At 42.5% G+C, this 24355-nt stretch overlaps 1 protein-coding gene across 2 annotated transcripts in view; it reads left to right on the top strand.

Moving 5' to 3' along the window:
- The first annotated feature begins 9007 nt into the window (after positions 1 to 9007).
- The window catches only part of DNAAF4 (dynein axonemal assembly factor 4), a 38234-nt gene continuing 22886 nt past the window's right edge, over positions 9008 to 24355 (top strand). For both annotated transcript variants that reach the window (XM_070422217.1, XM_070422208.1), the window contains exons 1-3: positions 9008 to 9136; positions 9720 to 9867; positions 12510 to 12643. In XM_070422217.1, coding sequence (XP_070278318.1) covers positions 9014 to 9136; positions 9720 to 9867; positions 12510 to 12643 — 405 coding nt within the window. In that variant the 5' untranslated portion in view covers positions 9008 to 9013. The remainder of the gene's footprint in view (positions 9137 to 9719; positions 9868 to 12509; positions 12644 to 24355) is intronic.

A 24355-nucleotide genomic window follows, 5' to 3' on the forward strand; every position in this document is an offset into this window, starting at 1 on the left:
CTAGTTTTTAAAGAAAAATAACTTTTTTAATTGCTTAATTTTCATCAGACAAGTAAGTGTAACAATTTTTGCTTTAGGTGGGAGATGTCTCAAGAAATACTAAGCAGAACAATAACCTACAATTTACCAGGAATTTAATTTTATACCAAGGAACAAAACAATATGTTTGGACAGGCCTTTCTATACATATACCCACCCCCACCCCCTGCCACACTGTTATATATAACATTGAGTCCTGAGATTCCTTAAGAAAATGTGAACATAACACATCTCTATTTTAACAAATTAGGACTGAAGTTTTGTTAATAGAAAATTAATTGGAGAGGAGTTCCACAACCTCAGCAGCTTAGTAACTATCCCTGAAGCAGAGACACCATTGTAGCAATACTAAGAATAGACGTGCTTGAATGACAAAATTAGGCTGTCAAAAGACCTTCAAAGTTTGTTGAAGCAACCATCAGGTGCCTTGAATCTCACATGAAAAGAGACTACATAAAATGTGAAAGTGCCAATTGATACAACTTGGCTTTAGGGGTATAGAAGTGCCAATAAGATAAAATTGCATCAAGATAAAATTGGACTGCATTAAAGTTCTATTTACACATATGGAAGGAAAAAAATCAATAAAAATGTGTGTATCTTATGTGCTGTCGGAGAGAGAAAAATGTACAGAGACTTCTGATCAAATAACATTGTGAATTGATGCTCCAAGGCATCTAGAATTTAAAGTAAAATTGGGCTCAAAACCAACATAAGTATATCCAAGGACAAGAAGTATAGGAAGAAGGCAAAATCCATGCAGAAGTAGCAACCTGCATTGTTGGGGTCCAACCCCAACGGGTCCAGTGGTCCCCAAAGGTGTGGACGGAGTCGGCGAAGAATGAATGACATGGAAACTGGTTTCAGTTCATCAGCATAGTGAGGTTCTCCCTCCAGGATCTCCAGCGAAGTTCTGGTTAGGAACTCCAGCCAGGTTCTGTAGCCATGTTCTGTCCAGGATCTTTTGCCATGTTCTCTGGCTAGGTTCTGGTTAGGATCTGATGTTTATTGTCTTGTTACATCCGTATTTATACCAGCCGATTTTAATCCTGTCAATTTCTATTACAAAGGTTAGGGCGTTTCTCATCTCCATTCCAGGGAGTAAAGATTATGTAGCTTAACTACCCGCCTGGCACTTAATTAAGGGGTTGTATCCCCTCCCTAACCTCAGGGAAAAATCCCCACCTGGGGAAACAACCTTTCTCAGAGAGGTGACCTTGGTTAAAACACATAGCGCCAAGAAGGTGAGCAAACATATTAAGAACAGTATGCTATATACGCCAGGTCCCTTGAAACAGCAAGGATGGACCGGCTCCCGGCACTGCATGACTCCGGGTCCAGACAGAAATTTGCAGTAAGAAGTTCTAATCTGGCACGGTGATGAGGTCTTAAAAGTGCTACTACATTACAAAACTGATGATATACAGTAAAGTAACACCGAAAAGGAAATGTATAGCATTAGACAATTTTTAAGTCTAAAATATAATGAGCTAAGAATTTATCTCAAGAGGATAAAAGATCCTAAGGAAAGTAGAGGAAGGGAAAAAATAGGAAATAAAATATAAAACAAACACTGGACAGGAATAATAAAGCCACAAATCTGGTGATTTGTAACTCACCAAAGAATTGAAACAGTTAATTAGCAGATTACACTTGGTTGAATTGGGGCCCCTAGGACACAAGTTGAAGGCAACTTAAAACTGCTAGAAAGAATAGGATGAACCCAGAAGAAAGAAAACTACATGAAAGGCAAAAACCCACTGTTAATAAAAATTTCAAAACATACGAAGAAACCTGATGATGAGAAAAACAGCCAACCAACATCTTTTAAAATTTCAATCCACTCAAGAGGAAAATAACAAAAATAGCCTGAAAAAGACTTTAAGTATGTTTCAGGATCCTGAAAGGTAAACTAGTAAAAATAAACATTATGAAACTTAACAAGTATGCATTCATTTAACATTTATTGAATTTGTTTAATGTATCAGGCACTGTACTAGATGCTGTAGCAGTAAATCAAACAACAACCACTCCCAGGTTTTTATTGTAAAGACACAAAATAAGTAAACTCTTAAAGTATGTTAGGGAATTCGTGTTATGAGGAAATAAAAAAAAGGGGGGGGGGGTTAATGGGAATAAGGGCTGCTGGGGCTGGTAGGGCAAAAGACAAAGCTCGTATTTTTTAAATAGTTCAATGAAAGATATTTAAATAATGGGTTGAAGGAGTAAGAGAAACGGTCTTGCAGATAACTGGGGAAGAGAATTCCAAACAAAGGTAACAACAGGTTCAGTGACCCTGTGGCAGAAGAAGCATGCTTGGCACTTTTTAGATATTTCAAGGAGTCCAGTGTAGCTGGAATGAACAAGAGGTAGGGTAAAAGGAGATGAGATGAGAATTTTAACAGGAAACCAGATTATGTATGACTTTGTAGGTTATTGTAAATTCTTGGCTTTTACTCTGAGATAGAAAATGATTGGAAATTTTTCAGGAGAGAAGGGTCATTCTGACTGCTGTGTTGAAAATAAAGAGGTAGCATGGATACATGGAACAGACTGGCAGATCTCAGAGATGAGGAGGGAAGGGGGACCGGAAGAGACTAGCCAAAGAATATGTATGCTTAGTCCATGGACACAGACAACAACGAGGTGAAGGTGGGGGGTGGGGAGCTGGGTAGAGGGGGACAAAGGGAGAGAACATGGGGGGACATCTTTAAGAGTGTCAACATTATAAAAAAAAGAAAATAAAGAGTTAATACATATGAACAGAATTAAACAAAACGACTGGGGGAGACCAAGATGGCGGCGTAGGTAAACACCGGAGACCACTGCCGCAAACAACCATTTCAAAAATACAACTAAAAGACTGAACGGACATCACCCAGAACCACAGGAAGGCTGGCTGAAGAGAGACTCTACAACTAGAAGGAAAGAGAACAGCAAATCGAGGCTCAGAGGCGGCGCAGTGTGGAAAATACAAAGGTACCGAGGTGCGTGCGCAAAGCGGGCTGGTGGCTGAGGGCGCGGTTGTCGTTTTCTGTCGGGAGTGAGTCTCAGACTCTGGGCTCCAGATCCGGGTGAGTCTCTAGGGACCCAGACTCAAACGGGAGAAGCGGGATTATCCGGCATCAGTTGGAACCTGAGGGCAGCTTTCTCTCCGAGGTTTGCAGCGGCTGCCGGGGTTCTGAGAAGCAGAGCCTCTGGGAACGGGACTGAGCGTGGCCATAACTGCTCCCTCCGCCCGCCCTGTTGAGCCCGCCCCGCCCAAACCCTGCGCACAGCCATTTGCCGATCGCCTCAGGCAAAGGCTGGATTAGCGCCTCCCCAGAAGGCAGACGTTTTCCATACAGCTGATTCCTATAGCCAGTCGGCCTGGGGGTCAAATCCCTCTAGTGTTAACTACAACAATTAAGGCTTGGCTAGAACAAGACTGCGCACAGAGACCACAAGGGGGTGCACCAAGAAAGCATAAAAGATGCGGAGACAAAAAAACATGACAGAAATGGAGGATATGGAGCTAAGAATCGCAATTTTGAGGGCTTGCCATAAATTTGTGCAGAGCCTCACGAAAACTAATGAGACCCTCGATGCTACAATAAAGAAATTAGAAAGTAAGCATACACGGACTGAAATAAAGAATATTATACCCAATAGCAGACCAGAGGAGTACAATAATCAAACCAAAGATTCGACAAAAAACACCCAATTGGAAAAGCAAAATGAAAAAAGAATCCGAAAGTGTGAAGATAGTGTAAGGAGCCTCTGGGACAGCTTTAAGCGGTCTAATATCAGAGTCATTGGAGTGCCAGAAGATGAGAGACAGCAAGATATTGAAAACCTATTTCAAGAAATAATGGTAGAAAACTTCCCCCACCTGGTGAAAGAAATGGACTTACAGGTCCAAGAAGCGCAGAGAACCCCAAACAAAAGGAATCCAAAGAGGACCACACCAAGACACATCATCATTAAAATGCCAAGAGCAAAAGACAAAGAGAAAATCTTAAAAGCAGCAAGAGAAAGAGGCTCAATTACCTACAAGGGAATACCCATACGACTGTCAGCTGATTTCTCAACAGAAACTTTGCAGGCCAGAAGGGAATGGCAAGAAATATTCAAAGTGCTGAATACCAAGAACCTACAACCAAGATTACTTTATCCAGCAAAGCTATCATTCAGAATTGAAGGTCAGATAAAGAGCTTCACAGATAAGGAAAAGCTAAAGGAGTTCATCACCGCCAAACCAGTATTATATGAAATGCTGAAAGGTATCCTTTAAGAAGAGGAAGAAGAAGAAAAAGGTAAAGATACAAATTATGAACAACAAACATGCATCTATCAACAAATGAATCTAAGAATCAAGTGAATAAATAACCTGATGTACAGAATGAACTGGTGATTATAATAGAATCAGGGACATAGAAAGGGAATAGACTGACTATTCTTGGGGGAAAAAGGGGTGTGGGAGATGCGGGAAGTGACTGGACAAAAATCATGCACCTATGGATGAACACAGTGGGTGGGGAGTGAGGGTGGAGGGTGGGGTGGGAGCTGGAAGGAGGGGAGTTATGGGGGGAAAAAAGAGGAACAAATGTAATAATCTGAACAATAAAGATTTAATTAAAAAAAAAACAAAAAAAAACAAAACGACTTTGTGTGTTCTCTCTGGGTTTTTCTAGGGAAGCAACTAATAGGATCTGGATCTCCTGTCTCCCCAAGGGAGGGCCTGCATCTGAATTCAGCTTGCCACGGTACTTTGTTCCAACTAAAACTTTCCATGTGAGTCAAGGTACCCAGGTAGCACGTCAGGTCTTTTAGTTTGCACCTAAACCAAGACTGCCTGGTTGCCTGGTAGTTGCCCCACTGACAAGGTTCTTCTCATGTTTGCCCTATGAAAAGGGAGAGCAGCCAGGGGGTGGGATTCCTCTCCTGTAATGCCAACTGCACTGCACATCATTCTCTGGCCCCAGTATGCTTCTCCTTGGGAAGATGGGAGATTGGGCTAACCTGTATTTTTTCTTGGCTTTGTAAGTTTTCCCTTTTCCCCGAAGAAAACCTACCCCTTGACCTAGTGGTTCTCAAACTTTAGTGTGTCTCATAATTACTTGGTGGGCTTGTTAAAACAGATTTCTGGGCCCCACTTCCAGAATTTCTGCTTCAGTGAGTCTGGATTGGGGTCTGGGAATCTGCATTTCTAGCACATCCCCAGATGATGCTGGTAGTGTGGTCAAGGGACCACAGAGAACCTGTGCTGAATTCATGTAGTGTGTCTGTGAGAGAAATCAGCTGTTTTGGCTACCACAGAGAGTCCTATTTGCATGACCTTCACCTGGTGTAACCATTATCCTTTCTTACGCCTTATTTGCCTTTATAGTTTTACCACATAAGTAGGAATCCTTAACCAACAGATTTGGTTTTTATTTTAAAGGTTTTGTTTTAAAGTTATGGAAACGTCTGTTTGATGTTTCTTTGCCTCTGTATCTATTTTTGTTCAACAGTTTATAATGTTCTCTATATTCCACAAATGAGTGAGATCATGTGGTATTTATCTTTCACTGACTGGGGGAAGGTTGGGGAGCGGTAAGAGTTCAACCGAAGGACTTGTATGCATGCATATAAGCACAACCAATGGACTCAAGACACTGGTGTGTGTGTGTGTGTGTGTGTGTGTGTGTGCAAGTGTGTGGGGGGGGGGTAGGGGAGGTCAGGGGGGAGGTCAATGGGGGGAAGGGAGACATATGTACTACTATTTGTAATACCTTAAATAATAAAATAAAAATAAATAAAAATTTAAAAAGCTAAAAAAAATAAAGTTATGGAAACGGCATTATTCCTTATGGGTTTTATATGGCTTGCTTCCCCCTCCCTCCCGCCCACATCCAGGTTATAGCTATAATTAATTTAGTTTTATTGTTGTATACTATTCTTTTGTGTGAATATACCTATTGATAGACCTTTGGCTTCTTACCAGGTTTTTGCTAGGAAGATGCTATGAACAGCTACTTCTTTACCCCATCATAGCATCACCTTCTCTTTATGAAAGGACCCAGTCTAGAGGGAACCCTCTGTCCCCTAGACCTTCCCCCAAATCCTATCAACCCCTTATTGAGACACCCAGTGGTGTGTGTTCTCCCTTGCTCAATGAGTAATGAACTCAACTTGTTTCACTACAGGTGTCCCTGTGGTCTTTAGCTGAAGGGCATTGAAAAATACTTTTATATATAAAATATATAAATATTTAGTTAATATAAAGTTAAAATATCTTAGTATTCTTAATAGTGCCTTTTGGGGAACACTAGTTCTTAATTTTAGTTCAAGTTTTCAATCTCTTTCTTTACGGTTAGTGCTTTTTATGTCATATTTAAGAAATACTGCCTTGGCCACGTAGCTCAATTGGTTAGAACATCGTCCCGATACACCAAGGTTGTGGGTTTGATCCTCGGTCAGGGCACATAGACTCAACCAATCAATGTAAATAAGTGGGACAACAAATAGAGGTCTCTCTCTCCCTCCCATCCCCCCATCCTGCTCTCTCCTGCACTTAATTTCTTTCTAAGATCAATCAATCAATAAAAAAGAAATACTCCAAGATCATACAGATATCTATTTTTTAAATTTCAAACTTATGTCTTTAGTTCATCTGAAATTCATTTTTTCTGTGTGACACCATATGCATATAGAGATCCAATCTTGTATTTTCCCACATGGTAATCATTTTTCCTAGCATCAATCTATTCAGTTCCTTTGCTTTTCCCCACATATGCAGAGCCACTCTTGCCATATATTAAGTTTCTATCTATTCATGAGTTAGATTTTAGATTTTTTTAAAAATATATTTTATTGATTTTTTACAGAGAGGAAGGGAGAGGGATAGAGAGTCAGAAACATCGATCAGCTGCCTCCTGCACACTCCCTAACTGGGGATGTGCCTGCAACCAAAGTACATGCCCTTGACCAGAATCGAACCTGGGACCTTTCAGTCCGCAGGCCAACGCTCTATCCACTGAGCCAAACCAACCAGGGCTAGGTTTTAGATTTTAAAAAATCTAATAATAAGTACAGATTAAGACTTTGAGATTGAAGTTTACAAGTTTCAAGACTTGTAAAAATACTTTTTAAATTAGTACATAAGTCACAAAACAATGTATAAAAATCAACAGCATTTAAATTGGTGTCAGTTGATGTAATGATTCAGTAATTAAACTTTTCACGTTTTTTAAAAGATATAATTCAGAGTGTAAAAAGTTTAGTAAGACTATGGTAGTCAGAAGGACAATTTCACTTCAGAGATGTGTATGTACTTACAAAGTGATTGTTAGTGGATTTTCCTGAAACTCCCAAATGGCACCAAGTATTTTTTTATTATCTTTCATAGATACATTACATCCCTTGTGTTTTTATATAGTGGGAGAATCTAGACTTTGAGTTTTATATATTGCCCTGGCTGGGTAGCTCAGTTGGTTAGAGCATCGTCCTGATACCCCAAGGTTTCAGGTTCAGTCTTTGGTCAGCACACATACAGTCAGCAACCAATGAATGCATAAAGAAGTGTGACAACAAATTGATGTTTCTCTCTCCCCTTCTCTCTCTCTCTCGCTCTCAAATAAATAAATAAAATAAAACTTTATATAATAGGAATACATAAACCTTGTCTTTTAAAGACACAGGAGAGTTTGAAATAAAATGGTAAAAGTAGGAATAGAACGGAAGGGTGGGAGGGAGAGAAAGCCACAAAAAATAACATGAAAAAAGAAAATATGGATTGATTCATAGATTTTTGCATTTAGGGGGACAAGGGGAAAGAAGTCTAAGGTGGCCCTAGTGTTGAAAGTTACAGAACCTTGAGATAATGACCCACTGACATATTTGAGAAAGGTAGTGAGGGGGTGGCCTGTTTGGGGAAAAAGATGATGTTTTTTTCTCCCCAAGTCTATTGCTTCTAAACGTTCCTCAAGGAATTTTTCAAGAACTTTGAAATCTGTGTTAAGCCCCCAAAAGTAAAAAGTTTAAAATCCAAAGCTTTAGATGGCTAATTAAAAATTTTTAGTCAATTTTCCTTAATTAGGTAACAAGTGCCTCATTTTCATGTAAATTCGACGTTTTTAACATCAGATCCCAGTAATACTAGTATATAAACCGGACCCACAGAAGGCAGCCCAGGGAGTGAAGAGATCAGACCTTCCGTGAGGTTCTGCCGCTGATCTCTGTGGCAAAGCGGGTAAGTGTTGTATAGATCTAAGATTCCAGTATGTCCCATGGCTATATACATATATGATCCCTGCATTTCCTCCTAGCGCTGCAGTTCTAAGTCTCCCTCCTTAAGCAATAGTAAATGTATCCGTGTGAATTCAACTTATCCTGCGGTTGAGCTGCAGCCAAGCATTTGTCAGGTGAGTCCTGGGATCATTTCTCCCCAGTTCTCAAACCCTGGAGCGAAACCCACTTTACATGCTTTTGGTGGCCTGGCAGGGGATAGGATTGGAAGGACTCCAATCCTACAGGTAAGATCCTCGACCAGGAAATGTCCAAAACAGGAACACCAAAGGGTGCTCCTCTCACAGCCTCCATCAGGACACACCAAAGGCCAGAGCTGCAAAGGCGCGCGGGCCTCGCACCTGCTTCTTGCGGGTCACGCTTTCCACCCCGTAAGCCCACGCTCTTTTATTTCACTTTCCGGCCAGAAGCTCTTTTCCTGCCTAAGCGGGAGTGGGCCCAAGTCTCCGGAGATTCGCTCGGACATCAGGGAAGGAATGAGACCCTAAGAAGTGGTCTAAGGGATCCCCCAGGATGCCCAGGCAGCGGGGAGGGGAGTGCGCCGGGGTCGCAGGGGCGCGCCCGGGCCACGCTGGGAACTCTGGGCGCCTCGGCCCCGCCTGACCCGGAAGGGCTTGCGCGTGGTAACCCCGGCTTCCCTAGCAACCGAGTCTCCGTGCGAGTCCCAACCTGCCGCTGCAGCCTCTCGCTGGGTCCGCCTCCCGGGATGCCCCTGCAGGTCAGCGAGTACAGCTGGCAGCAGACGGAGACTGCGGTCTTCCTCTCCGTGCCCCTCCGGGGCGTCTGCGTCAGGGACGCGGACGTGTTCTGCACGGAAAACTACCTGAAGGTAGGAGCGCGAGTGCGCCCGCCGGCGCCCGGGGGTGTGCCCGAAGCTCGGCGAGTGCGCCCCTGTGCGCGCGCATCGGGCGCATCCTTGCACATGGCCTCCCTAAAAGTTAGTACCATTGAAACCAGCAACGAAGGAATTCCACCCAGGTGACACCAGATACTATCGAGTCAGAGATTACTTTTATGCACAGCTCCCCACATATGCCTGGCGAATCTTTCACGACCTGGAATAAATTTATAGCATTTACTTAAAAAAAAATGATTGTGGCCCTAACTGGTATGGCTCAGTGGATAGAGCGTCGGCCTGCGAACTGAAGGGTCCCAGGTTCGAGTCCAGTCAAGGGCATGTACCTTGGTTGCAGGCACATTCCCAGTAGGGGGCGAGCAGGAGGCAGCTGATAGATGTTTCTCTCTCATCAATGTTTCTAACCCTCTAACCCTCTCCTTCTCTGTAAAAAAATCAATAAAATATTTTTAAAAAGAAAAAGAAAATGATTGTGGTCTCTATCACCTATTTCTTAACGGCTATGTTTTTAATTTGTGGAACTAAGTTAACTTTCGTTTCCTCCCTTTCTGAATAGGTCAACTTTGCTCCATTTTTATTTGAGGTGTTTCTCTATGCTCCCATTGACGATGAGAGCAGCAAAGCCAAGATTGGGAATGACACTATTGTTTTCACCTTACATAAAAAAGAAGCCGTCATGTGGGAGGCCCTTTCTGTGTCAGGTGGTAAGTTCTTTATTGAAAGATGTTTTTATATTTTATACCTTTGAAAAAATTTGTCTTTTGAAACAAGTATGTTGCTCTTCTAGAAAAAAAATAGGCACACGATCATGATTTAAATGAGATAGTGCTTCAGCTGCCACTTAAATAACCTAAAAATTGAATGATTCAAAACTTAGAGCACGTTAATAATTACTCTTGCCCTGGCCTATTTTGCTCAGTGGTTAGAGCGTCAGCCTGCAGACTGAAGGGTCCCGGGTGGATTCCCCGTCAAGGGCAGGTACCTTGGTGGCAGGCTCAGTAGGGTCCTGGTGTGTGTGGGAGGCTACCAGTCCATGTGTCTCTCCCCCTCCCTTCCATTCTCTCTCTCTCAAAAAAAAAAAAAATCAGTGGAAAAAATGTCCTCCAGTGAGGTTAACCACAAAATAATAATAATGATCATAAAATAATAACTCTTAAGCAGAAAATGTGGGCTTGCATATTCAGTGGCTAAGGCCTTCTGGATATGACCTTTATTGAGCACTTATTTTGTACCAGGCATTAACACATCTGCTAATCCTCATAACAACCTATCACTTGGGTACACCCCACTGCCCACCTTTTTTAAAGGTGAGGCTACTGTGGCACTGAGGGTTTAGTAATTGACAAAGGTCACTCAACTAGTAAGTGTCAGGTTGACTACACATATTTATTGACCCTGAAATGTGAATTTAATTTTATATGTCACAAAATATTATTATTAAATAATAGGGTTTTTTTTTTCCAACTATTTAAAAATGTAAAAGTTATTCTTTGCTTTTGTGTTGTAGAGAAACAGGCATCAGGTTGCATTTGGCCATTGTTTGCCAACCTCTGATGTAAACTAGTCAAAACAGTCTTAAAATTAACTTATATAACAAATAATGAACATTGACTTTTACTTCAGAAATCAGGTTACAATTTAGTGAAATTATTTCTTTAACAATCTTTTTTTTACATGAAGTATTGTGGAACTCCAGTGTATACTCCAAGCCTATTTCCTTCATTATTCAAAACATATTTGTTTCATTTTTTTCCTTCTTGATACACTTTTCATTTATTTTAGATGTGGAACATTTTATTTGAAAAGTTGATGTTCTTTTCATTATTTCTGCCCCTGTAGCTGATCCAATTGTCTGCCTCTTGATACTAAGCAGGAGCAGAGTTGGAGAGAGGCTCCAGACCTAATTCTAGCCCTACGTTCCAGCCAAGACCTTGCATGAATAAAAATTACATACCTTTTACTTACCTCTAACTTAAATTTACCATTCCCTCCAATTGTGAATGTAGATAACAAACAGCAGTACTATCAACAAAAATCACAAATATGTTCATATCACAGGTACCTGTCTTTTATACTCATTTCTTTGAAGTTATAGTATTAAACTTGTTGCTATATATTATTTAATGCATTAATAAAGAAGCATGCAATAGTATATCAGATGTATTTTTTAATATTTGTAAATGTTTTAATGTAATTAGCTTTCTTTGTAATCCTGTGTTTTCTATTTCATGCATTTAAAAACATTATGGCCCGTCCGGCATGGCTCAGTGGTTGAACATCGACCTATGAACCAGGACGTCATGGTTTGATTCCTGGTTAGGGCACATGCCCGGGTTGGGGGCTCAATCCCCAGTGTGTGCAGGAGGCAGCTGATCAATGATTCTCTCATCATTGATGTTTCTACCTCTCCCTCTCCATTCCTCTCTGAAATCAATAAAAATATATATTTTTTAAAAAGCATTATGAGGGGTCTATAAGGCTTTACTAGTAACTATTCTGCCAAAGGATCTGCCTCACCAAAAAGGTTAGGAACCCCTGCCTCGGACCCGCTTCATCCCCGCTCCTCCCTCCACTCTACTCTCCCCCAGGTCACCCTCTCCCCTCAAGTTTCTTCTCCTGTTTTTTTGCCCCTCAAAGTCTAGCTCCTTTCCTGATCCCACTTCCCCTAAGGTGATTTACCCCCTCCCTAATGGGTTGCAGCCTGTGTGTAAAACTCATAAAAATAATTGTGAATGGTAAAATTCTATATATGACAAGTCATGTTACTTTATAATTTTTCCTAGGGCTGGCTCTGTACTCATCATATGTGTAAATTACCTTTTATGTTTGTAAAGGTGATTGATCATATCAGATAGTCTCAACTCATTTGTTTTCTAGAGCTCATAGTGCTGATTTATTGTGATCAGGTTTATAAGCAAATAGCTTTCTCAACAGAGAGGAGGATATATGTGTTTCTCCTCAACTTGTCTCCTCCCTCTACCTGTCCTTCTCCCTCTCTGATCCCCTCTCATTCTGCTGTCCTTTCCCTCTTGTGCCTCTCTGTTCTCCCCCTCTCCCTCCCCGCCCCCCTCATTTCCCCTTTTTATTCCCCCCCTCCGTTATTCCTCCTCTCTCTCTCATTCAAATTCTCCCCCACCCCCTCATTCTGTAGTAATTACTATACAGTTACTTGCTTACCTTTTAATGTTAGCTTCTTGGCCAGTTTAATATTAAGAAACGTTTTCACTTCTCCATGTGAAGTAGGGTCCAAAAAATATATCATCCCAAGTCATAATCTTAAGCATTTCTTTCCTAAATAAAACAAATTTATCAGAATCCTAATTTAGTGATATTCCTTATGTTTTAGTTGACAAAGAGATGATGCAAAGAATAAGAGAAAAATCTATTTTAAAAGCACAAGAAAGAGCAAAAGAAGCTACAGAAGCAAAAGCTGCAGCAAGGCGGGAAGATCAAAAATATGCACTAAATGTCATGATGAAGGTAAGTTGCAAGTAGAAAAGTCCTCTAATTAAAGAGATGATAATAGACATGTAAGGATAAGTAGTCTTAACCACTATACTTCCTCACCTCTTTGTTCATACTTTGGTCATTGGACTTACTAATAACTAAGTTATATAAGTTATCTACTGCTTACATGTGTTCCTGAAAATATTTATGAAAGTTGAGGGTATAAATGTTGAATAATAATAGATTTACTTGTTTCAGTGAGAATTTTCTCTTTCCAGGGGAGTCAGAAGTGATAAGGTTTTATGGTGTATTTTACCTCTTTCTTAATCTTGGGATAAGGAACACAATAATTTAAAGCAAGAAAAGCACTAAATATTGACAAATTAACATCTTTTTAACTGTTGAGGATTTCAAGTTAAAGCTTCGATCAGCAATATATTTTTTTTTAAATATATTTTATTGATTTTTTTTTTACAGAGAGGAAGGGATAGAGATAGAGAGTTAGAAACATCGATGAGAGAGAAACATCGATCAGCCGCCTCCTGCACATCTCCCACTAGAGATGTGCCCGCAACCCAGGTACATGCCCTTGACCGGAATCGAACCTGGGACCCTTCAGTCCGCAGGCCGACGCTCTATCCACTGAGCCAAACCGGTTTCGGCCAGCAATATTTTTTTGAGATATAATTCACACACCATACAATTCACCCATTTAAAGCTTACAGTTCATTGGTTTTTAGTATGTTTAGAGTTGTGCAGCCATCATCACAATCAATTTTAGAACATTTTCATCACCCCAAAAAGAAACCCCAGCCTAGCCGGTTTGGCTTAGTGGTCAGAGAGTCTGCCTGCGGACTGAAGGGACTTGGGTTCAATTCTGGTCAAGGGCGTGTACCTCTGTTGCAGGCTCTATCGATCTCCAGCCCTGATTGGGGTATATTGGGGAGGCAACCAATCAGTGTCTCTCTCACATCGATGTTTCTCTCTCTGTATCTGTCTCTAACCTTCCCTTCCACTCTCTGGAAAAATCAATGGAAAAAATATCCTTGGGTGAGGATTAACATACATGTATACATACATAAATAAGTATTTTTTAGTAACTTGTATAGACTTTAAATGTGGAATCAATCTAGTCTCCCTTGGATATATAGCTGCTGATGTCTATGCTAAGGTTTTTATTTTATTTATTTATTTATTTTTCCTGGTTTGGAACTGGAATCTCTAGAAGTCTCTTGCTGTTTATTTTTTATTTTTTCCCTTTATTGAATAAGATATTACAAATGTGTCCTTATCCCCCAATGTCCCCTCATCCCCCCAATCCTGCCCTTACCCTCACCCCCTGTTGTCCACATCCATCACTTATGCTTATATGCATGCATACAAGTCCTTTGGTTGATCTTTCCCCCTCACCTCCACCCTCCCCTGCTTTCCCTCTGAGTTTTGAGCATCTGATCGATGCTTCTCTGTCTCTACATCTGTTTTTGTTCATCAGTTTACGTTGTTCATTATAATTCACAAATGAGTGAGAGCATGTGATATTTATCTTTCTCTGACTGACTTATTTCACTTAGCATAATGCTCTCCAGCTCCATCCATGCTGTTGCAAATGGTAGGAGTTCCTTCCTTTTTACAGTAGCATAGTATTCCATTGTGTAGATGTGCCAAAGTTTTTTAATCCATTCATCTGCTGATGGACACTTAGGCTGATTCCAAATCTTAGCTATTGTAAATTGTGCTGCTATGAACATAGGGATGCATATATCCTTTCTGATGGGTGTTTCGGGTTTCTTGGGATATATTCCTAGAAGTGGGATCACTGGGTCAAATGGAAGTTCCATTTTTAGTTTTTTGAGGAAACTCCATACTGTTCTCTACAGCGGCTGCACCAGTTTGCATTCCCATCAGCAGTGAACGAGGGCTCCTCTTTCTCCGCATCCTCGCCAGCATTTGTCATTTGTTGATTTGTTGATGATAGCTATTCTGACAGGTGTAAGATGGTACCTCATTGTCGTTTTGATTTGCATTTCTCGGATGATTAGTGACTTTGAGCATGTTGTCATATGTCTCTCAGCCTTATGTATGTCCTCCTCCAAAAAGTGTCTATTTAGGTCCGTTGCCCATTTTTTGATTGGGTTGTTTATCTTCCTTTTGTTAAGTTGTATGAGTTCCCTATAAATGTTGGAGATTAAACCTTTATCAGAGATATCATTGGCAAATATGTTTTCCCATGCAGTGGGTTTTCTTGTTGTTTTGTTGATGGTTTCTTTTGCTGTGCAGAAGCTTTTTATTTTGATATAGTCCCATTTGTTTATTTTCCCTTTAGTTTCCATTGCCCTAGGAGCTGTGTCAGTGAAGAAGTTCCTTTGGCATATATCTGAGATTTTGCTACCTGTGGATTCCTCTAATAATCTTATGGTTTCCTGTCTAACGTTTAAGTCCTTTATCCATTTTGAGTTATTTTTGTATATGGTGTAAGTTGGTGGTCTGGTTTCATTTTTTTGCATGTGCCTGACCACATTTCCCAGCGTCATTTATTGAAGAGACTGTCTTGACTCCATTGTAAGTTCTTGCCTCCTTTGTCAAATATTAATTGAGCATAGTGGTTGGGTTGATTTCTGGGTTCTCTATTCTGTTCCATTGATCTATATGTCTGTTCTTGTGCCAGTACCAGGCAGTTTTGAGAACAGTGACTTTGTAATACAGCTTGATACCTGGTATTGGGATCCCTCCTACTTTATTCTTCTTTCGCAGGATCGCAGCAGCTATTCGGGTTTTTTTTTTGTTTGTTTGTTCCAGATGAATTTTTGGAGCGTTCTTTCTAGATCTGTGAAATATGCTGTTGGTATTTTAATGGGGAGTACATTGAATCTATAGATTGCTTTGGGTATAGATTGCTTTATGGACATTTTGATGATGTTGATTCTACCAATCCATGAACACGGTATGTTCTTCCATCTGTTTATGTCTTTCTCTATCTCTTTTTTCAATGTCCTGTAGTTTTCTGGGTAGAGGTCTTTTACCTCCTTGGTTAAGTTTATTCCTAGGTATGTTAATTTTTTTGGTGCAATGGTAAATGGGATTGTTTTTTTAATTTCTCTTTCTGTAAGTTCACTGTTTGCGAATAAAAATGCCATAGATTTTTTGGCATTAATTTTGTATCCTGCTACATTGCCAAATTCATTTATTATGTCTAATAATTTTTTGATGGAGTCTTTAGGGTTTTCCCAGTACAGTATCATGTCATCTGCGAATAATGACAATTTTACTTCTTCTTTTCCAATCTGGATGCCTTTTATTTCTTCTTCTTGTCTTATCGCTTTGGCTAGCACTTCCAGTACTATGTCAAACAGGAGTGGTGAAAGTGGGCATCCCTGTCTTGTTCCTATTCTTAAGGGAAATGGTTTTAGTTTTTGCCCATTGAGTATGATGTTGGCTGTAGGTTTTTCATATAAGCTTTTATTATGTTGAGGTATGATCCCTCTATTCCCACTTTGCTGAGCGTTTTTATCAGAAAAGGGAGTTGGACTTTGTCAAATGCCTTTTCTGCATCAATCGATATGATTATGTGATTTTTGTCTCTCAACTTGTTTATGTGATGTATCACGTTTATTGATTTGCGGATATTGTACCAGCCTTGCATTCCTGGAATAAATCCCACCTGGTCATGGTGTATGATCTTTCTAATGTAATGCTGGATCCGGTTTGCTAGAATTTTGTTGAGGATTTTGGCATCTATGTTCATGAGGGATATTGGCCTGTAATTCTCTTTCTTTGTGGTATCTTTATCTGGTTTTGGGATTAGGGTAATGCTGGCTTCATAGAAAAAGCTTGGAAGTGTGCCTTCCTCTTGAATTTTTTGGAATAGTCTGAGAAGGATTGGCTTTAGTTCTTCTTTGAATGTTCAGTAAAACTCCCCTGTGAAGCCCTCTGGTCCAGGGCTTTTGTTTGCTGGAAGCTTTTTGATTACTGTTTCAATTTCATCAGTAGTTATTGGCCTATTCAGGTTTTTTGATTCTTCCTGGTTGAGTTTTGGAAGCTTGTATTTTTCTAGGAATGTGTCCATTTCATCGAGGTTGTCCAGTTTGTTGGAGTAGAGTTGTTCGTAGTATTTTTTGACAATCCTTTGTTTATCAGTAGGGTCAGTTGTTACTTCACCTCTTTCATTTGTGATTTTGTTTATTTGGGTCCTCTCTCTTTGTTTCTTGGTGAGCCTGGCTAGAGGTTCATCAATCTTGTTAATCCTTTCAAAGAACCAGCTCTTAGTTTCATTGATCTTTTGTATTGTTTTTTTGGTCTCTATGAAGTTTATTTCTGCTCTGATCTTTATTATTTCCTTCCTTCTGGATACTGTGGGCTTTTCTTGTTGCTCTGTTTCTAACTCTTTGAGTTGTAGGGTTAGATCATTTATTGCCAGTTTTTCTTGTTTTTTTGAGGTAGGCCTGTAGAGCTATGAACTTCTCTCTCAGGACTGCTTTCATTGTGTCCCATAGATTTTGGATTGTTGTGTTTTCATTGTCATTTGTTTCCAGGATGCTTTTTATTTCTTCTTTGATCTCTCTGGTAACCCAGTCATTGCTTAATAGCATCCTATTTAGCCTCCAAGTGTTTGATTTTTTTTTCAATGTTTTTATTGTAGTTGATTTCTAATTTTATGCCATTGTGATCTGAGAAGATGCTTGTTATGATTTTTATTCTCTTGAATTTGAAGAGACTTTGCCTGTGTCCTAATATATAGTCTATCTTTGAAAATGTCCCATGTGCACTGGAGAAGAATGTATATTCTGTAGCTTTGGGTGAAATATTCTGAAGATGTCAATTAAGTCCATCTGATATAGTGAGTCATTTAGGATTGCTGTTTCTTTGCTGATTTTTTGTTTAGAGGATTTATCCAGTGGTGTCAGTGGGGTATTAAAGTCCCCTACTATGACTGTATTGCTATTGATCTCTCCCTTGATATCTTCCAGAAGCTGTTTTATGTATTTGGGTGCTCCTGTACTGGGTGCATATATGTTTACCAGAGTTATATCTTCTTGTTGAATTGCTCCCTTTAGTATTATGTAGTGGCCTTCTTTATCTCTTGTTATGGCCTTTACTTTGAGGTCTATTTTGTCAGATATAAGTATCGCAACCCCACCTTTTTTCTCATTTCCATTTGCCTGAAAAAATTTTTTCCATCCCTTCACTCTCAGTCTGTGTGAATCCTTTGTTCTCAGGTGGGTCTCTTGCAGACAGCAAATATATGGGTCATGTTTTCTTATCCATTCAGCTACCCTGTGTCTTTTGATTGGAGCATTTAATCCGTTTTACATTTAATGTTATTATTGAAAAGTACTTGTTTGTGGTCATTTTTATTCTTAATGTTTGTGTTTCTTGTTGTTTTTCTGTTTTTTCTTTTTACAGCAGTCCCTTTAGCATTTCTTGCATTGCTGGTTTGGTGGTAATAAACTCTCTTAGCCCTTTTTTGTCTGTGAAGCTCCTGATTCCACCTTCAATTTTGAATGATAGCCTTGCTGGGTATAATATTCTTGGATTCATTCCCTTGCTTTGCATCACTTTGTATATTTCATTCCATTCCCTTCTTGCCTGGTGTGTTTCTGTTGAGAAGTCAGCTGATATTCTAATAGGAGATCCCTTGTAGGTAACTTTCTGTCTCTCTCTGGCAGCCTTTAAGATTCTTACTTTGTCGTTGGTGTTTGCCAATTTAATTATGATGTGTCTTGGTGTTGGTCTTTTGAGGTTCATCTTGTTTGGCATCTGTGTGCTTCTTGGACTTGTGTAGCTTTTTTCTTGCCAGTATCAGGGAAGTTTTCTGTTGTTATTTCTTCAAACAGGTTTTCTATTCCTTGCTTCTCCTCCTCTCCTTCTGGTATCCCTATTAAGCAAATGTTGTTTTGTTTTGCATTGTCCCAAAGCTCCCTTAGGCTCTCCTCTTGCTTTTTAAGTTTTTTTTCCAGTTGCTCCTGTGTTTGCGTGTTTTTTCCTACCTTGTCTTCTAATTCGCTGATGCGGTCCTCAGCCTCTTCTAGTCTGCTGTTTAAGCCTTCCATTGTGTTCTTTATTGCAGCTATGTCGTTCTTCATTTCCTCTTGGTTCCTTTTCATGTTGATGACATTCTCATTTAGCTCCTTATAATTCTCATTGAGTTGTGTGTATTTGTCATCCAGCCATTTGAGCATCCTTATAACCATTACTCTGAATTCTTTCTCTGATAAGTTAGTAGCCTCAATTTCATTTAACTCCCTTTCTAGTGATTTCTCTTTTTCTTTCCTTTGTGGGTTGCTTTTTTTGTCTTCCCATGTTTTGCTGTAATGTTTTTTTTTGTTTTTGTTTTTTTAAATATATTTTATTGATTTTTCACAGAGAGGAAGGGGGAGAGATAGAGAGTTAGAAACATCGATGAGAGAGAAACATCGATCAGCTGCCTCCTGCACATCTCCTACTGGGGATGTGCCCGCAACCCAGGTACATGCCCTTGACCGGAATCGAACCTGGGACCCTTCAGTCCGCAGGCCGACGCTCTATCCACTGAGCCAAACCGGTTTCGGCTGCTGTAATGTTTTAATTGTAGTTCCGATTGCTTTGCTACCCAGTTTCTTTAGGGTGTGGTGCTACTGGTGTGACTTCTCAGGTCTCCTGGGTTTGGTAGTCTAGTGTAGCTCCCTACTTGGGCTATTTGGGTTCTCTTGATGTAGGCCTGTGAGCTGGAAAGGCACAACTGAGGTGTCTGGAAGTCAGCAGCTGTGGAGGGGGTGTTCCAATTTTTGCTGTCTTATGCCCTCGATTGAAATCACGCGTGCCCCGCAGGGACTCACAGTGGCACCCAGGAACCGTATATTGGGGTGGTGAGGCTCAGGAAGCCTGCGTTCTGGCAAAGCGCGACTGTGGTGTCCAGAGTTCTGTCGTTGTGGGGTGGGTAGACTCAGCTTTTGCTGCTGCCTCTGTGGTTGGATACATGCGGTTCCAGCAGCAGCTCACAGAGGCACCTGTGGTGTGTTTGCCAGCAGGGTGTACTGACACACTCTGAAGGGCCCTGGCACTGAAGCCACTGGATTGCAGTGTCTGTGGGCAGGTATCCCAGAAGAGGGAATTCAGCGTTTCTACAGCCCAGCAGTGCACCCCTGTTTGTTTAAGTGCACGACCAGCAGGGCTCGAAGTGGGGCCCCAGGGCTGCCTGTGGAGCGGTCGTCTTGGGAGACCTGCACGCTGGAAAAGCATGTACCTGTAGTGTCCAGAGTTCTGCAGCTGTGGGATGGCGAAACAAAGATTTTGCTGGTGCACTTGTGGTGGATAGGCTCGCATTCCCTGTAGCGGCACACAGGAGCACCCGCAGTGAGTTTGCTAGCGCAGGCGCACTGAAGCACTCTGAAGGGCCCTGGCACGCTTTGGGCAGGTATCCAGGATAGGTGAATTCCGAATTTCTACTGCCCAGGGGAGTGTGTCCCTATTAGTCCAAGATCGGACCCAGCAGAGGCTCACCGCGGCTTCCCCAAAGTGCCCTGTGGATGGATGGGCTCAGGGGGAGTGAGCAACTGTGGCGGTGCAGTTCTCAGGCGCAGTTCCCTGGCGCTGAGCTCTGACGCACTCTGTGGGGCCCTGGCGCTGAGGGGCCCTGGCGCTTAAGTTGTGCAGCTGGGTGTGTGGGAGCAGTTATTCAGGCAGCGGGAATTCAGAATTTCTACTGGGTGGCAGTGCCCCTGTGTCTGTACAAAATCACACCCAGCTTAGTCTCCCAGTGACTCCTAAGAGGAGTCTATGGAGGGTGTGCCTCGAGACCTGTGCGCTGGAGACGCATGAACGCGCACAGCCAATGTCCGAGGTCTGCCGCTGGCGAGGGGGAGACTGCACTTACTGCTGCTGGCGGCGCGTTGCTCCTGTTGCTCCTTTGGCGCAGAGTCCCAGAGTCTGCGGGTGTGGCTGCAGGATTTTGGCCAGAGTGGCTGCCGGGTCATGGGCAGTGTCCAAGGCCTGTCTAGGTGGTGGTGCTGCTGAATTATGCTAAGGTTTTTAGTTCATATTTTTTAGACTAACTTCCTTAGAGAGTCTTCCCTTTGTCTGTATAGCTTAATTGTTAGCTAATGATTTGGGCAGAGGTGGTAAAGGCTCCACCCTTTGCCAATTGATGTATGTGTAGGTTTGAGAATACCTTCAAAGTTGGAGCCAGTTCTCATGCCTCCTTGGCTTCATTTTATGCCAGTTTTCCTCAGGTCTTCCCCATAAATACATAGCTTTCTGTTTAGCCAGGGTTGTATGGTGAGTTTATCACAGATTTTCTATAGCTCTCTCATTTATGATCTTTATGTGAATTTTCTGTCTAGTCAGGCTCTTACCCTAACCAGGAACACAACCCCAGACCTCAACTGCAAATTTTCCCTGTTTATTCATTCCCAACCAAGTCTAGTGCTTTTATCCACCAAAGCCACAGGGTTTGGCTGCCCCACCCTGAAGTGGGTCCACCCTTTTTGCCAACAAAGCTTCTTTTTTTAAATTTTATTTTATTGTTGTTGTTGCTAGCTTCATGTTGGTAACTGCCAGTCTTGTTATTCTAGCTGGAAGTTGGTGGTTGAGAGCAACCTCAGGCAGGAGAGCACAGACTCCCACTGTTCTTACCTGTAACTTCTGTAGTTTTTCCAAATTAAACACTTGTCAATTTGCAGGCTGTCTTTGGTTAACTTCCAGTGCCTTGAAATGGTTGTTTTTTTGTTGTTTTCCATTGATTTTTAAAAAAATATATTTTTATTGATTTTTTGCAGAGAGAAAGGGAGAGGGATAGAGAGTTAGAAACATCGATGAGAGAGAAACATCGACCAGCTGCCTCCTGCACACCCCCTACTGGGAATGTGCCCGCAACCAAGGTACATGCCCTTGACCGGAATTGAACCCGGGACTCCTCAGTCCGCAGGCCGACACTCTATCCATTGAGCCAAATCAGCCAGGGCAAAATGGTTATTTTTGATAGATTTGTCCAGTTTTATACTTGACTAGAGGCCTGGTGCACAAAATTCGTGCACTTGGTGGGAGGGGTCCCTCAGCCCAGCCTGTGCCCTCTCGCAGTCCAGGAGCCCTTGGGGTTTGTCTGACTGCTGGCTTAGGCCCGCTCCCTGCCTAAGCCGGCAGTTGGACATTCTTAGCGCTGCCAAGGAGGTGGGAGAGGCTCCTGCCACTGCCGCTGCGCTTGCCAGTCGTAAGCCTGGCTTCTGGCTGAGCGGCGGTCCCCCTGTGGGAGCGCACTGACCACCAGGGGGCAGCTCCTGCACTGAGCATCTGCCCCCTAGTGGCCAGTGCGCATTATAGCAACCAGTCGTTCCGCTGTTTGGTCTGTTTGCATATTAGCCTTTTATTATATAGGATATTTGTAGGTGGGAACTGCCAGCCTCTTCATGCCTCTATAAAACTGGAACATTTTCTTTTGCGGATGAATTTTACATTTATCAGAAGTCTAAGAAGTCCTCTTGGTATTTTGATTAGATTTATGTTGACTTTAGAGATTCATTTGCCATTTACATATTTACAATAATGAGATTTCCCTCCAGGAACATGGTATTTATTTCCATTTCTTCAGACTCACTTTATATCCCTAGCAAAATTATTTAACACACATGAGACTTGCTCATCTACACTAATAAAAGAGAAACATGGTAATTGGCGTACGACCGCTACCCTTCCCATTGGCTAATCAGCATATCCTTATGCAAATTAACTGTCAGCCAAGATGGCGGCCGGCAGCCAGGCAGCTGGAAGCGAACCTGAGGCTTGCTTGCTCCAGGGACTGCAGACTCCAACGTTCCCCGCCTGCGCTGCCGGCCTCTGAGCCGGCAGTTTGAAACATTCTAACAAATATAGGCCAGGATCTCAGAGCTGAAGTTATACATTGTTTCGATTATAGAACCGAAACAAACCAGATACCTGCTCTCAGAGCTAGAGCCAGAGCTAAAGCTGGCCCAGAATAAAATAAAAAAAAGGAGCCGTTGGGAGCTTCAATCAACAACTGCCAGCCTGAAAGAAGCCCTCAGCCCCTCACCCAGACTGGCCAGGCACCCCAGTGGGGACCCCCACCCTGAAGGGTGTGTGACCAGCTGCAAACAGCCATCATCCCCTCATCCAGGCTGGCCAGGAACCCCAGTGGGGACCCCCACCCTGATCCAGGACACCCTTCAGGGCAAACCAGCGGGCCCCCAGGCCTCTATCCTATATAGTAAAAGGATAATATGCCTCCCAGCACCGGGATCAGCAGAGCCGCGAGGCCTCCTGGCACCGGATCAGCGTGACAGGGGGCAGCGCCCAAACCCCCTGATCGGCCCTGCTCTGTGTGTGACAGGGTGTGGCGCCCCAACTCTCCCCCCCCCCCCCCCCGGCCCCACGGGCCCTGCTCTGTGTGTGACAGGGTAGAACCATAACCTCCCCATCGGCCCTGCCCTGAGTGTGACAGTGCCGGCGCCCCAACCCCCTGATCGGCCCTGCTCTGTGTGTGACAGGGGGCGGTCCCCCAACTCCCCTATTGGCCCTACTCTGTGAGTGAGAGGGGGGAGCTCCTCAACCCCCTGTTGGGCCCTGCCCTGTGTGTGACAGGGTATGGAGCCCCAACCCCCCTGATGGGCCCTGCTCTGTGCGTGTCAGGGGGCGGCGCCCCAACTCCCCAATCGGCCCTGCTCTGAGCCCGACCAGGGGCTGCATCCAGGGATTGGGCCTGCCCTCTGCCACCCGGGAGCAGGACTAAGCCAGCAGGTCATTATCTCCCGAGGGGTCCCAGACTGGGAGAGGGCACAGGAACCCCCTTTCCCCCCGAGTGCACAAATTTTTGTGCACCGGGCCTCTAGTCTATATATATAAAAGGCTAATATGCAAAATGTCCCCTCGGGAGTTTGACCAGGAGACCAGGAGTTTAATCACTTGCTATGACGTGTGCTGACCACCAGGGGGCGGTGCAGAACATGGCAGGTGGCCAGCAGCAGCAGCAGGGGCGGTAAGCTGAGGGAGCAAGGGAAGGAGGAGGCAGGGAAGCAGGGGAACCATACCATGGCAGCACGTAGGTGGTAAGGGAAGGAGGAGGTGGAGAGGCAGGGAGGTTGGGGGAACCATGCAGTGGCGGCACATGGGCGGGCAGCAAGGGAAGGAGGAGGCAGGGAGGCGAGGAACCTGATTGGCCCTGATCACTGGCCATTCCTAGGGACCCTACCTGTGCATGAATTTCGTGCACCAGGCCTCTAGTATTTCATAAAGCTTATTCTTAGCCTTTTTAAAACTTTTCTGGCAGTTACTAATGAATGATTTTCCACTGTATTTTTCTTATTGTTTATTGCCAGTTTGTAAGTAAGTTTGTTTTTATGAGTTTGTATGAGTTGATCTTGTAAGTGAATGCCTTGCTGAACTTACTTTCTGGTTGCAATAGTTTGTCAGTTTGTTATTTTGGTTCTTTTAAGTAGTCTATCATATTATTTGCAACTAATGACAGTTCTATCTCCTTGTAATCCATATTTATATTTCTTATTTTAAAAATTCTATTGTATAGGTTACCTCTAGGAAAATAGGAAAATAGTAGGCATACTGGCCTTAGTGATGTTGCTAGTAGTATTTCCAATGCTTCTTCATGAAATTGGACATTGTATGGGTCCTTTTAGCAAGCTAAATTTTTTCTGTTGTTTCAGGTATCAACTGATATTTTGTCATGTACTGAGGTCATGTTGTTTTTCCCTTTAGATTTCTTAGTATCATAAAAAAGAAACACCCTATATGATCAAGATGTATTAT

The sequence above is a fragment of the Myotis yumanensis genome, unplaced genomic scaffold, assembly GCF_028538775.1.
Source record: "Myotis yumanensis isolate MYYU_CA2020_CCGP unplaced genomic scaffold, mMyoYum1.0.hap1 SCAF_1, whole genome shotgun sequence".
Classification (NCBI taxonomy): Eukaryota; Metazoa; Chordata; class Mammalia; order Chiroptera; family Vespertilionidae; genus Myotis; species Myotis yumanensis.